Source organism: Pelobates fuscus, chromosome 12 (genome assembly GCF_036172605.1).
Source record: "Pelobates fuscus isolate aPelFus1 chromosome 12, aPelFus1.pri, whole genome shotgun sequence".
NCBI classification, from domain to species: domain Eukaryota; kingdom Metazoa; phylum Chordata; class Amphibia; order Anura; family Pelobatidae; genus Pelobates; species Pelobates fuscus.
The window spans coordinates 108,731,506-108,749,613 of NC_086328.1; the positions used below are offsets into that span (position 1 = coordinate 108,731,506).

Genomic DNA, 18,108 nt, shown 5'->3' on the forward strand with positions numbered 1-18,108 from the left:
GCCACACACACACACACACACACACACACACACACAGGCAGACAGCCACACACACACACACACACAGGCAGACAGCCACACACACACACACACAGGCAGACAGCCACACACACACACACACACACACACACACACACACACACACACAGAGGCAGACAGCCACACACACACACACACACACACACACACACACACACACACAGAGGCAGACAGCCACACACACACACACACACACACACACAGAGGCAGACAGCCACACACACACACACACACACACACACAGGCAGACAGCCACACACACAGGCAGACAGCCCCACACACACACACACACACACACAGGCAGACAGCCACACACACACACACACAGGCAGACAGCCACACAGGCAGACAGCCACACACACACACACACACACACACACACACACACACAGGCAGACAGCCACACACACACACACACACAGGCAGACAGCCACACACACACACACACACAGGCAGACAGCCACACACACACACACACACACACACACACACACAGGCAGACAGCCACACACACACACACACACACACACAGGCAGACAGCCACACACACACACACACACACACACAGGCAGACAGCCACACACACACACACACACACACACACAGGCAGACAGCCACACACACACACACAGGCAGACAGCCACACACACACACACACACAGGCAGACAGCCACACACACACACACACACACACACACAGGCAGACAGACAGCCACACACACACACACACAGGCAGACAGCCACACACACACACACACACACACACAGGCAGACAGTCACACACACACACACACACACAGGCAGTCACACACACACACAGGCAGACAGTCACACACACACACACACACACACACACACAGGCAGACAGCCACACACACAGCCACAGGCAGACAGCCACACACACAGCCACAGGCAGACAGCCACACACACACACACACACACACAGGCAGACAGCCACACACACACACAGGCAGACAGCCACACACACACACACACACACAGGCAGACAGCCACACACACACACACACACACACACACACAGGCAGACAGCCACACACACACACACACACACACACAGGCAGACAGCCACATACACACACACACACACAGGCAGACAGCCACACACACACACACACACACAGGCAGACAGCCACACACACACACAGGCAGACAGCCACACACACACACACACACACACACACACACAGCCACAGGCAGACAGCCACACACACAGCCACAGGCAGACAGCCACACACACACACACACAGCCACAGGCAGACAGCCACACACACACACACACACACACAGGCAGACAGCCACACACACAGCCAGACAGCCACACACACAGGCAGACAGCCACACACACACACACACAGGCAGACAGCCACACACACACACACACACACACAGGCAGACAGCCACACACACACACACACACAGGCAGACAGCCACACACACACACACACAGGCAGACAGCCACACACACACACACACAGGCAGACAGCCACACACACACACACAGGCAGACAGCCACACACACACACACACACAGGCAGACAGCCACACACACACACACACAGGCAGACAGACACACACACACAGGCAGACAGCCACACACACGCAGGCAGACAGCCACACACACACACACACACAGGCAGACAGCCACACACACACAGGCAGACAGCCACACACACACAGGCAGACAGCCACACACACACACACACACACAGGCAGACAGCCACACACACACACACACACACACAGGCAGACAGCCACACACACACACACAGGCAGACAGCCACACACACACACACACAGGCAGACAGCCACACACACACACACACACAGGCAGACAGACACACACACACACACACACACAGGCAGACAGCCACACACACACAGGCAGACAGCCACACACACGCAGGCAGACAGACACACACACACACACACACACAGGCAGACAGCCACACACACGCAGGCAGACAGACACACACACACACACACACACAGGCAGACAGCCACACACACACACAGGCAGACAGCCACACACACACACACACACACACACAGGCAGACAGCCACACACACACACACACACACACACACAGGCAGACAGCCACACACACACACACACACACACACAGGCAGACAGCCACACACACACACACACACACACAGGCAGACAGCCACACACACAGGCAGACAGCCACACACACACACACACACACAAACAGGCAGACAGCCACACACACACTCACACACACACACACAGGCAGACAGCCACACACACACACACAGGCAGACAGCCACACACACACACACACACAGGCAGACAGCCACACACACACAGGCAGACAGCCCCACACACACACACAGGCAGACAGCCCCACACACACACACAGGCAGACAGCCCCACACACACACACACACACAGGCAGACAGCCACACACACACACACACACACACACACACACACACACACACACACACACACACACACACAGGCAGACAGCCCCACACACACACACACAGGCAGACAGCCCCACACACACACACACACACACACAGGCAGACAGCCACACACACACACACACACACACACAGGCAGACAGACACACACACACACACACACAGGCAGACAGACACACACACACACACACAGGCAGACAGACACACACACACACAGGCAGACAGACACACACACACACAGGCAGACAGCCACACACACACACACACACAGGCAGACAGCCACACACACACACACACACACACAGGCAGACAGCCACACACACACACACACACACACAGGCAGACAGACACACACACACACACACACACAGGCAGACAGCCACACACACACACACACACACAGGCAGACGACAGCCACACACACACACACACACACACACACACAGGCAGACGACAGCCACACACACACACACACACAGGCAGACAGCCACACACACACACACACACACACACACACACACACACAGGCAGACGACAGCCACACACACACACACACAGGCAGACAGCCACACACACACACACACACACACACACACACAGGCAGACAGCCACACACACACACACACACACAGGCAGACAGCCACACACACACACACACACAGGCAGACAGCCACACACACACACACACACACAGGCAGACAGCCACACACACACACACACAGGCAGACAGCCACACACACACACAGGCAGACAGCCACACACACACACACACAGGCAGACAGCCACACACACACACACACAGGCAGACAGCCACACACACACACACACAGGCAGACAGCCACACACACACACACACACACAGGCAGACAGCCACACACACACACACACACACACACAGGCAGACAGCCACACACACACACACACACACACACAGGCAGACAGCCACACACACACACACACACACACACAGGCAGACAGCCACACACACACACACACACAGGCAGACAGCCACACACACACAGGCAGACAGCCACACACACACACACACAGGCAGACAGCCACACACACACACACACACAGGCAGACAGCCACACACACACACACACACACAGGCAGACAGCCACACACACACACAGGCAGACAGCCACACACACACACACACACACACACAGGCAGACAGCCACACACACACACACACACACACACACACACACAGGCAGACAGACACACACACACACACACACACACACACACAGGCAGACAGCCACACACACACACACACACACAGGCAGACAGCCACACACACACACAGGCAGACAGCCACACACACACACACACACACACACACACACACACACACAGGCAGACAGCCACACACACACACACACACAGGCAGACAGACACACAGGCAGACAGCCACACACACACACACACACACACAGGCAGACAGCCACACAGCCACACACACACACACACACACACACACACACACACACACACACAGAGGCAGACAGCCACACACACACACACACACAGAGGCAGACAGCCACACACACACACACACACAGAGGCAGACAGCCACACACACACACACACACAGAGGCAGACAGCCACACACACACACACACACACACACAGAGGCAGACAGCCACACACACACACACACACACACACACACACACACACACAGGCAGACAGCCACACACACACACACACAGGCAGACAGCCACACAGGCAGACAGCCACACACACACACACACAGGCAGACAGCCACACACACACACACACACACACACACACAGGCAGACAGCCACACACACACACACACACACACACACACACAGGCAGACAGCCACACACACACACACACACACAGGCAGACAGCCACACACACACACACACACACACAGGCAGACAGCCACACACACACACACACACACACAGGCAGACAGCCACACACACACACACACACAGGCAGACAGCCACACACACACACACAGGCAGACAGCCACACACACAGGCAGACAGACAGCCACACACACACACACACACACACAGGCAGACAGCCACACACACACACACACACACAGGCAGACAGACAGACACACACACACACACACAGACAGACACACACACACACACACACACACAGACAGACACACACACACAGGCAGACAGTCACACACACACACACACAGGCAGACAGTCACACACACACACAGGCAGACAGCCACACACACACACACACACACAGGCAGACAGTCACACACACACACAGGCAGACAGCCACACACACACACACACACACACAGGCAGACAGCCACACACACACACACACACACACAGGCAGACAGCCACACACACACACACACACACACAGGCAGACAGCCACACACACAGCCACACACACAGCCACAGGCAGACAGCCACACACACACACACACACACAGGCAGACAGCCACACACACACACAGGCAGACAGCCACACACACACACACACACACACACACAGGCAGACAGCCACACACACACACACACACACACACACACACACACACACACACAGGCAGACAGCCACACACACACACACACACACACAGGCAGACAGCCACACACACACACAGGCAGACAGCCACAGGCAGACAGCCACACACACACACACACAGCCACAGGCAGACAGCCACACACACACACACACACACACAGGCAGACAGCCACACACACACACACACACACACAGGCAGACAGCCACATACACACACACACACACACACAGGCAGACAGCCACACACACACACACAGGCAGACAGCCACACACACACACAGGCAGACAGCCACAGGCAGACAGCCACACACACACACACACAGCCACAGGCAGACAGCCACACACACACACACACAGGCAGACAGCCACACACACAGGCAGACAGCATCACACACACACACACACAGGCAGACAGCCACACACACACACACACACACAGGCAGACAGCCACACACACACACACACACAGGCAGACAGCCACACACACACACACACACACACACACACAGGCAGACAGCCACACACACACACACACACACACACACACAGGCAGACAGCCACACACACACACACACACACACACACACACACACACAGGCAGACAGCCACACACACACACAGGCAGACAGACACACACACACACACAGGCAGACAGACACACACACACACACAGGCAGACAGCCACACACACACACAGGCAGACAGACACACACACACACACACACACACACACACACAGGCAGACAGCCACACACACACACACACACACACAGGCAGACAGCCACACACACACACACACACACACACAGGCAGACAGCCACACACACACACACACACACACACACACACACACACACAGGCAGACAGCCACACACACACACACACACACAGGCAGACAGCCACACACACACACACACACACAGGCAGACAGCCACACACACACACAGGCAGACAGCCACACACACACACACACACACACACACACAGGCAGACAGCCACACACACACACACACACACACACACAGGCAGACAGCCACACACACACACACACACACACACAGGCAGACAGCCACACACACACACAGGCAGACAGCCACACACACACACACACAGGCAGACAGCCACACACACGCACACACAGGCAGACAGCCACACACACAGGCAGACAGCCACACACACACACACACACAGGCAGACAGCCACACACACACACAGGCAGACAGCCACACACACACACGCAGACAGCCACACACACACACACACACAGGCAGACAGCCCCACACACACACACACACACACACACACACAGGCAGACAGCCCCCCACACACACACACACACAGGCAGACAGCCACACACACACACACACACACACACAGGCAGACAGCCACACACACACACACACACACACAGGCAGACAGACACACACACACAGCCACACACACACACAGGCAGACAGCCACACACACACACACACACAGGCAGACAGCCACACACACACACACACACACACACACAGCCACACACACACACACACACAGGCAGACAGCCACACACACACACACACAGGCAGACAGCCACACACACACACACACAGGCAGACAGCCACACACACACACACACACAGGCAGACATCCACACACACACACACACACACACAGGCAGACAGCCACACACACACACACACACACACACAGGCAGACGACAGCCACACACACACACACACACACAGGGAGACGACAGCCACACACACACACACACACACACACAGGCAGACGACAGCCACACACACACACACACACACAGGCAGACGACAGCCACACACACACACACACACACACACAGGCAGACGACAGCCACACACACACACACACAGGCAGACAGCCACACACACACACACAGGCAGACAGCCACACACACACACACACACACAGGCAGACAGCCACACACACACACACACAGGCAGACAGCCACACACACACAGGCAGACAGCCACACACACACACACACACACACACACACAGGCAGACAGCCACACACACAGGCAGACAGCCACACACACACACACACACACAGGCAGACAGCCACACACACACACACACACAGGCAGACAGCCACACACACACACACACACACACACACACGCAGACAGCCACACACACACACACACAGGCAGACAGCCACACACACACACACAGGCAGACAGCCACACACACACACAGGCAGACAGCCACACACACACACAGGCAGACAGCCACACACACACACAGGCAGACAGCCACACACACAGGCAGACAGCCACACACACACACACACACACACACACACACACACACACAGGCAGACAGCCACACACACACACACACACAGGCAGACAGCCACACACACACACACACACACACACACAGGCAGACAGCCACACACACACACACACACACACACACACACACACACAGGCAGACAGCCACACACACACACACAGGCAGACAGCCACACACACACACACACACACACACACAGGCAGACAGCCACACACACACACACACACACACACACGCGCAGACAGCCACACACACACACACACACACAGAGGCAGACAGCCACACACACACACACACACACAGAGGCAGACAGCCACACACACACACACAGAGGCAGACAGCCACACACACACACACACACACACACAGAGGCAGACAGCCACACACACACACACACACAGGCAGACAGCCACACACACACAGGCAGACAGCCACACACACACACACACAGGCAGACAGCCACACACACACACACACAGGCAGACAGCCACACACACACACACACACACACACACAGGCAGACAGCCACACACACACACACACACACACGCAGACAGCCACACACACACACACACACACACACACACACACACACAGGCAGGCAGACAGCCACACACACACACACACACACACACAGGCAGGCAGACAGCCACACACACACACACACACAGGCAGGCAGACAGCCACACACACACACACACACACACAGGCAGACAGCCACACACACACACACACACACACAGGCAGACAGCCACACACACACACACACACAGGCAGACAGCCACACACACACACACACACACAGGCAGACAGCCACACACACACACACACACACAGGCAGACAGCCACACACACACACACACACACACACACACACACAGGCAGACAGACAGACACACACACAGGCAGACAGCCACACACACACACACACACACACACACACAGGCAGACAGCCACACACACAGGCAGACAGCCACACACACACACACACACACACAGGCAGACAGCCACACACACACACACACACACACACACACACAGGCAGACAGCCACACACACACACACACACACACACAGGCAGACAGCCACACACACACACACACACAGGCAGACAGCCACACACACACACACACACACAGGCAGACAGCCACACACACACACAGGCAGACAGCCACACACACACACACACACACACACACACAGGCAGACAGCCACACACACACACACACACAGGCAGACAGCCACACACACACACACACAGGCAGACAGCCACACACACACACACACACACAGGCAGACAGCCACACACACACACAGGCAGACAGACACACACACACACACACACACACACACACACAGGCAGACAGCCACACACACACACACACACACACAGGCAGACAGACACACAGGCAGACAGCCACACACACACAGGCAGACAGCCACACAGCCACACACACACACACACACACACACACACACACACACACAGAGGCAGACAGCCACACACACACACACAGAGGCAGACAGCCACACACACACACACAGAGGCAGACAGCCACACACACACACACACACACACACAGAGGCAGACAGCCACACACACACACACACACACACACACACACAGGCAGACAGCCACACACACACACACACACACAGGCAGACATCCACACAGGCAGACAGCCACACACACACACACACACACACACAGGCAGACAGCCACACACACACACACACACACAGGCAGACAGCCACACACACACACACACACACACACAGGCAGACAGCCACACACACACACACACACACACAGGCAGACAGCCACACACACACACACACACACAGGAAGACAGCCACACACACACACACACACACACACACAGGCAGACAGCCACACACACACACACACACACAGGCAGACAGCCACACACACACACACACACACAGGCAGACAGCCACACACACACACAGGCAGACAGCCACACACACACACACAGGAGACAGCCACACACACAGGCAGACAGCCACACACACAGGCAGACAGCCACACACACACACACACACACACACACAGGCAGACAGCCACACACACACACACACACACAGGCAGACAGACAGACAGACACACACACACACACACACAGACACACACACACACACACACACAGACAGACACACACACACAGGCAGACAGTCACACACACACACACACACAGGCAGACAGTCACACACACACACACACACACACACACACACACACAGGCAGACAGTCACACACACACACAGGCAGACAGCCACACACACACACACACACACACACAGGCAGACAGTCACACACACACACACACAGGCAGACAGCCACACACACACACACACACACAGGCAGACAGCCACACACACACACACACACACAGGCAGACAGCCACACACACAGCCACACACACAGCCACAGGCAGACAGCCACACACACACACACACACAGGCAGACAGCCACACACACACACAGGCAGACAGCCACACACACACACAGGCAGACAGCCACACACACACACACACACACACACAGGCAGACAGCCACACACACACACACACACACACACACACACACACACAGGCAGACAGCCACACACACACACACACACACACACAGGCAGACAGCCACACACACACACAGGCAGACAGCCACAGGCAGACAGCCACACACACACACACACAGCCACAGGCAGACAGCCACACACACACACACACACACACACACACACACAGGCAGACAGCCACACACACACACACACAGGCAGACAGCCACACACACACACACACACACACAGGCAGACAGCCACATACACACACACACACACACACACACAGGCAGACAGCCACACACACACACACACACACAGGCAGACAGCCACACACACACACAGGCAGACAGCCACAGGCAGACAGCCACACACACACACACACAGCCACAGGCAGACAGCCACACACACACACACACAGGCAGACAGCCACACACACACACAGGCAGACAGCCACACACACACACACACACACACAGGCAGACAGCCACACACACACACACACACACACACACACACACAGGCAGACAGCCACACACACACACACACACACACACACACACACAGGCAGACAGCCACACACACACACACACACAGGCAGACAGCCACACACACACACACACACACACACAGGCAGACAGCCACACACACACACACACACACACACACACACAGGCAGACAGCCACACACACACACACACACACACACACACACACACAGGCAGACAGCCACACACACACACACAGGCAGACAGACACACACACACACACAGGCAGACAGACACACACACACACACAGGCAGACAGCCACACACACACACAGGCAGACAGCCACACACACACACACACACACACACACACACAGGCAGACAGCCACACACACACACACACACACACACACAGGCAGACAGCCACACACACACACACACACACACACAGGCAGACAGCCACACACACACACACACACACAGGCAGACAGCCACACACACACACACACACACAGGCAGACAGCCACACACACACACACACACACACACAGGCAGACAGCCACACACACACACACACACACAGGCAGACAGCCACACACACACACACACACACACACACACACACACACACACACACAGGCAGACAGCCACACACACACACACACACACACACAGGCAGACAGCCACACACACACACACACACACACACACACACACAGGCAGACAGCCACACACACACACACACAGGCAGACAGCCACACACACGCACACACAGGCAGACAGCCACACACACAGGCAGACAGCCACACACACACACACACACACACACACAGGCAGACAGCCACACACACACACACACACACACACACACACAGGCAGACAGCCACACACACACACACACACACAGGCAGACAGCCACACACACACACAGGCAGACAGCCACACACACACACGCAGACAGCCACACACACGCAGACAGCCACACACACACACACACACAGGCAGACAGCCCCACACACACACACACACACACACACACACACACAGGCAGACAGCCCCACACACACACACACACACAGGCAGACAGCCACACACACACACACACACACACAGGCAGACAGACACACACACACAGCCACACACACACACACACAGCCACACACACACACACACACAGGCAGACAGCCACACACACACACACACAGGCAGACAGCCACACACACACACACACAGGCAGACAGCCACACACACACACACACAGGCAGACAGCCACACACACACACAGGCAGACAGCCACACACACACACACACACACACAGGCAGACAGCCACACACACACACACACACACACACACACACAGGCAGACAGCCACACACACACACACACACACACACAGGCAGACGACAGCCACACACACACACACACACACACACAGGCAGACGACAGCCACACACACACACACACAGGCAGACAGCCACACACACACACACACACACAGGCAGACAGCCACACACACACACACACACACACACACAGGCAGACAGCCACACACACACACACACAGGCAGACAGCCACACACACACACACAGGCAGACAGCCACACACACACACACACACACACACAGGCAGACAGCCACACACACACACAGGCAGACAGCCACACACACACAGGCAGACAGCCACACACACACACACACACACACAGGCAGACAGCCACACACACAGGCAGACAGCCACACACACACACAGGCAGACAGCCACACACACACACACACACACAGGCAGACAGCCACACACACACACACACACACACACACACGCAGACAGCCCCACACACACACACACACAGGCAGACAGCCACACACACACACACAGGCAGACAGCCACACACACACAGGCAGACAGCCACACACACACACACAGGCAGACAGCCACACACACACACAGGCAGACAGCCACACACACACACAGGCAGACAGCCACACACACACACACAGGCAGACAGCCACACACACACACAGGCAGACAGCCACACACACACACACAGGCAGACAGCCACACACACACAGGCAGACAGCCACACACACACACACAGGCAGACAGCCACACACACACACAGGCAGACAGCCACACACACACACAGGCAGACAGCCACACACACAGGCAGACAGCCACACACACACACACACACACACACACACACACAGGCAGACAGCCACACACACACACACACACACACAGGCAGACAGCCACACACACACACACACACACACACACAGGCAGACAGCCACACACACACACACACACACACACACACGCGCAGACAGCCACACACACACACACACACACACACAGAGGCAGACAGCCACACACACACACACACACACAGGCAGACAGCCACACACACACACACAGAGGCAGACAGCCACACACACACACACACACACACACACACACACACACACAGAGGCAGACAGCCACACACACACACACACAGGCAGACAGCCACACACACACAGGCAGACAGCCACACACACACACACACAGGCAGACAGCCACACACACACACACACACAGGCAGACAGCCACACACACACACACACACACACACAGGCAGACAGCCACACACACACACACACAGGCAGGCAGACAGCCACACACACACACACACACACACAGGCAGGCAGACAGCCACACACACACACACACACAGGCAGACAGCCACACACACACACACACACACACAGGCAGACAGCCACACACACACACACACACACAGGCAGACAGCCACACACACACACACACACACAGGCAGACAGCCACACACACACACACACACACACACACACACACACACACACACACACACACACGCAGACAGACAGACAGACACACACACACAGGCAGACAGCCACACACACACACACACACACACACACACACACACAGGCAGACAGACAGACACACACACAGGCAGACAGCCACACACACACACACACACACACACAGGCAGACAGACAGACACACACACAGGCAGACAGCCACACACACACACACACACACACACACACACAGGCAGACAGCCACACACACACACACACAGGCAGACAGCCACACACACACACACACACACACACACACACAGGCAGACAGCCACACACACACACACACACACACACACAGGCAGACAGCCACACACACACACACACACACAGGCAGACAGCCACACACACACACACAGGCAGACAGCCACACACACACACAGGCAGACAGCCACACACACACACACAGGCAGACAGCCACACACACACACAGGCAGACAGCCACACACACACACACAGGCAGACAGCCACACACACACACAGGCAGACAGCCACACACACACACAGGCAGACAGCCACACACACACACACACACACACACAGGCAGACAGCCACACACACACACACACACACACAGGCAGACAGCCACACACACACACACACACACACAGGCAGACAGCCACACACACACACACACAGGCAGACAGCGTGTGTCAGTGGAGTGGATGCAGTGTGTGTGTGTGTCTCAATGTGCAATCTGGGGTGGGAGGGGGAGGAAGGGGCATTTTAAAATTAATTTTAAATTAAATTAAATGTTATTCCACCCTCCCTGCTTACCTGTGTCCAGGGAGGGGGAGATTCCATCCCTGGTGGTCCGGTGGCATGGTGGGGCCCCCCCCGGCTCCCTGTTACCGCAGAGGGGGCCCAGCACACAGCATCTTCACATTCAGTTCATTGCCTCCAATAAATCTTGCGGGTCTCGCAGGAGTTATTGCAGGCAATGAACTGAATGTGAAGATGCTGTGTGCTGGGCCCCCTCTGCGGTAACAGGGAGCCGGGGGGCCAGCGGCTGCACACATAGATGGTGAAATTCGCTATCTATGTGTGCAGAGAGGGAAAGTGGGGCCCGGGACTGCCAGAGCCCGTGACAACCAGAAGAATTGGATTGGTTGAGATCACTGTCCCTGACCTCTGCCAGGGGTGGAGTTGTGGCCATAGCAAGATAGCCATGGTAAAGCTAGAAGGTAAGTAAATATCCCCAGTATTATGTGGGGGCCCAAACATCTAAATAGCCAGAAATATACTCTGTTACATGTAAATGTTTGTATTTCAAACATTACAGTGCCGTTTAATGCTTCTCATAATGAAGCACTTTATTCAGTCCTTCTCTCTAAGAACCATTTGAATGGCTGAGTGTGGCAATTGCCCCCAATTGCCCCCAAAGTGTCCCCAATGCTTCTCCGTGAGATCAATTGGACAAAAGTCATTTATTTTGTCCAACTGTGAGGAGAATAGCACCGTGCTGGTGTAAAGGAGTTTAAGCATGCGTGGGATAGGCATAAGACTAAGACGTAAGGCCAGGGACTAATGGAAAGTATGTAGAAAATTGGGCAGACTACATGGGCCGAATGGTTCTTATCTGCCGTCACATTCTATGTTTCCATGTCTGTTTCTCGGTGTAAAAAAAATAAAAATAAAATAAATTTGTCTCACATGGCCTTCTGTGCTTTATTGCAGAGTTCTGCTGTGCGATAGAAAGGAGTCGCGTCCCACAGAATGGATGACGAGGAAGGTTTTAGCGCCAATAGCTTATATGTTCCCAACCGCTCTCTCTGTGCCTGTTAAGGTCCTGGTAAAGGCAATGGTAAATAATGCGGTGTTGCAAAGCGACCAGAAAGCAGAACTGCTGGAAAACAAGGCAATACACATGCTTGGGAACCTGGAGAAGACAAAGGGTTAATTAAATGCTATCCTAAAATGTATAAAGGTTTACTGGTTTAAACAGGAAGTGCGGAGAACAGACGAGAGAACTGAATTTTAGGGCAGAATTGTGAAACTGTAAAAATAGCCAAAGATTGATTTTCTAACTCCGTTTTCCAATCAACCTTTTTTTGCATAACTTTTTTGCAATTTCCCAAGTCCATTCTCCACAATTCCCAATTCAATTAATAAATCCTCGTATTTCCATGAACTTTTAATAGTTTGTTTCAGGAATTTACCAAAACCAGGGCTTGCAATTCCTTTTTTTTTTTTTTTTTTAAAAGACCTTATTTTAGCAATGTGTGCTTTATAATCTTTTGAATAACGTGCATGGTAAATAAGGGATTTTTTTTTTGTGTGTGCAAAATTCAACAATGCTTATGCAAGTACTGTAATTTCATATAATACAATGTAATTCTAGCACGTGAATGTATAGATGTATGTAAGATATATACATACACCTACCCATCCCTTGCAAAGCAATTAGAAAAATGTTCTTCTCTCCGCAACTTGTCACCGTGTACCCATGGCCATGTCTACGCATATATCTCAATACATATAGTATCTCACAGGTCTTCTGAAACAAGATGCAAACTATCATACTATTCCCAATTCACTGCAAGGTTTTGGACCAATACGCTGGCCTTCTTCTTTGTTGCCATATTTTCTATAATAGTGCCTTTATTGACTTTATTTTTTAAAAAATATACTTTAGGAAAAGGGTGTTTAAAGAATGTGTTTGTTTATTGGTGACTAATTTTTACGTTTGCTACTATAAGCTATTTTTGTAAAAGGGGGAAAAAAATGTTTAAAGTGAAGTAGTCATTTTTGTAACAGTTTTGTATTTATTTTTGCCTTGACGAACTATCCTGCTCTGGTGTAGGTCACACTTCAAGTCATACCCTCCTCTCTCGGTGAATGACTTTTAAAAACATTATACGAATATGCAGATGGCAATGATTTTGGCAAAAGTAACCGGCCGTGATGCCCAAACCAAAACTGCATCCATCAGTTGACTTACAACTGCCCCATGGCAAAAAGTGTGCCCAAAAAAAAATGTCTACAACCTAAAAGAATGAGGAAGAAAACATTACTTTTGGAAGATTTAATTATTTGAATGTGGATAAAAAGCAAGCTAAAAGCTTAGCACCAGAGGCGATATTGTTGCAAAAGAATGCATTGCTTAAAGCAGCTTAAACAAAATATAATTGATCCCAAATAAAAACGAATTTGTATATTTATGAGGCACACATCTTTAAATAATCAAAAGTGAATAGACACTCATCCATACAAACATAAAATATAAAACGTAAAAAGGCAAGCAGTAGAAAAAGAACTATAATCGTTTTAAAGAAAAAAACAAAAACCAGGTAGAAGAAAATCTATATTCTATATTTGTATAAAGAACACAAATATCTGAGGACCCAGTTAATGATAAATATTTGTAGGTTTATGTTGGATATGTAGTTTCAGACACTGGAAAAAATGAACCGGTTTGAAGATCTTCAGGAAAATACTTGAAATCCACGGGGATTATTCACTAAGCTATGAACTGAATAATTAATTACCAGTTGAGTAGAGTCGAAAATAAAATGTCTACACTGGAAAATCGTTTTGACCTACCTACCAACCCAAGTTTAGCAATTTACAACGATACACCTTTTATTAATGTTTAGGGAATAATCACGTGTTCGTATGAAGTTTTATTTATAAAGCACCAACATAGTCTGCAGAGCAGCATGAATGTTCTGTCCCTGAATGGTAGACACAGGAGCGGCAACATTTATGACCTTAAACCAGTGAAAGTTTCACATTAACCTCTTAAGGACCAAGGATTAGCCAAATCCTTTAATAGCATGACATGCTTGGTGTATAACTACATTAGGACAGGGCAGACTAATTATCATGTGGCAAAACAGTGCCATCTAGTGGAGCGATGCTTTATGGCTAGAATAACTCTCCCTACGGCAGCCCAAATCTGGTACCCTTGCTCTTATTTTTTTTTTTTGTAAATCTTTATTTTTGCGTGCGGTGGAAAGAACAAACATGTTGGTAATTCCGCATAAGTGAGAACATGGCTCATAAAAATTTTCAACATGGTATATACTGGTGAGGAACAATTCGCACATTTTTTAAAATTTAGTGGGCTGAAAAGTTGTATCGAGGGCCTTAACTGGTGAGAGTGTAGGGGAATATATACCCGTCTATGTGTGCCAGCGCGAGTACTTTGGAGACATCTAGCTGGTGGGGCGTGTAGCGTCCGGTATGCCTTTCCCTGTGTAGGTCAAATCCCACCCGATCCCTGATATCTGTGTAAGAATGATGCTCCATATGGGGTCCAGGGCTAGAGCCGCGTTTGGTGTGTGTGGCGCTGTGACGTTCCCCTTAGTGGCTCCCTATGTGGTTCGGTCTATTTCTGTTATACCTTCTTGTAGGAGCTGCATGGTTATCGCCTGGACCGGAGGTGCACTGTGTGGCATGGCTATTTACGGTGATGAAGGTGGCTATGTGTAAGCGCGAGGTAACGAGTGTTCGGTGTTCGAGTCTAGTAGATGTCTAGGTGAGTGGGAGGTGAGTAAAAGCCTCTGTGTGGGGTCATTAGAGTATCTATTATGTAGAGCTCCCTTGCTTGAAATGCCCTGTTACCCTAGGGCAGGGGGGGGGGGGGGGGGGGGAGAGAGGGTCACCAGGGCCAGTTGGTGAAGCCTCCCACGGGTCATTATCTTATTGCAACTAAAAAGGAGGTGGACCAGAAATATAGAGGTCTGCAAACATTGCTAACTTTGTTATTGAGAGAGTCCAATAATAGTCCAAGGGTTTCAGACCCGGCGCGGTATTTCAGGTCTTGGTGTCTCCACGGGGTCT

General features: G+C 52.8%; 1 protein-coding gene across 1 annotated transcript in view; it reads left to right on the plus strand.

Annotated features, from left to right (window-relative positions):
- The window catches only part of HTATIP2 (HIV-1 Tat interactive protein 2), a 34,287-nt gene extending 18,788 nt beyond the window's left edge, over positions 1–15,499 (plus strand). Inside the window, exon 6 of the mRNA XM_063437263.1 lies at positions 15,001–15,499. Within this exon, the coding sequence (XP_063293333.1) occupies positions 15,001–15,223 (223 nt within the window). The 3' untranslated portion in view covers positions 15,224–15,499. The remainder of the gene's footprint in view (positions 1–15,000) is intronic.
- The last annotated feature ends 2,609 nt before the right edge of the window (positions 15,500–18,108 follow it).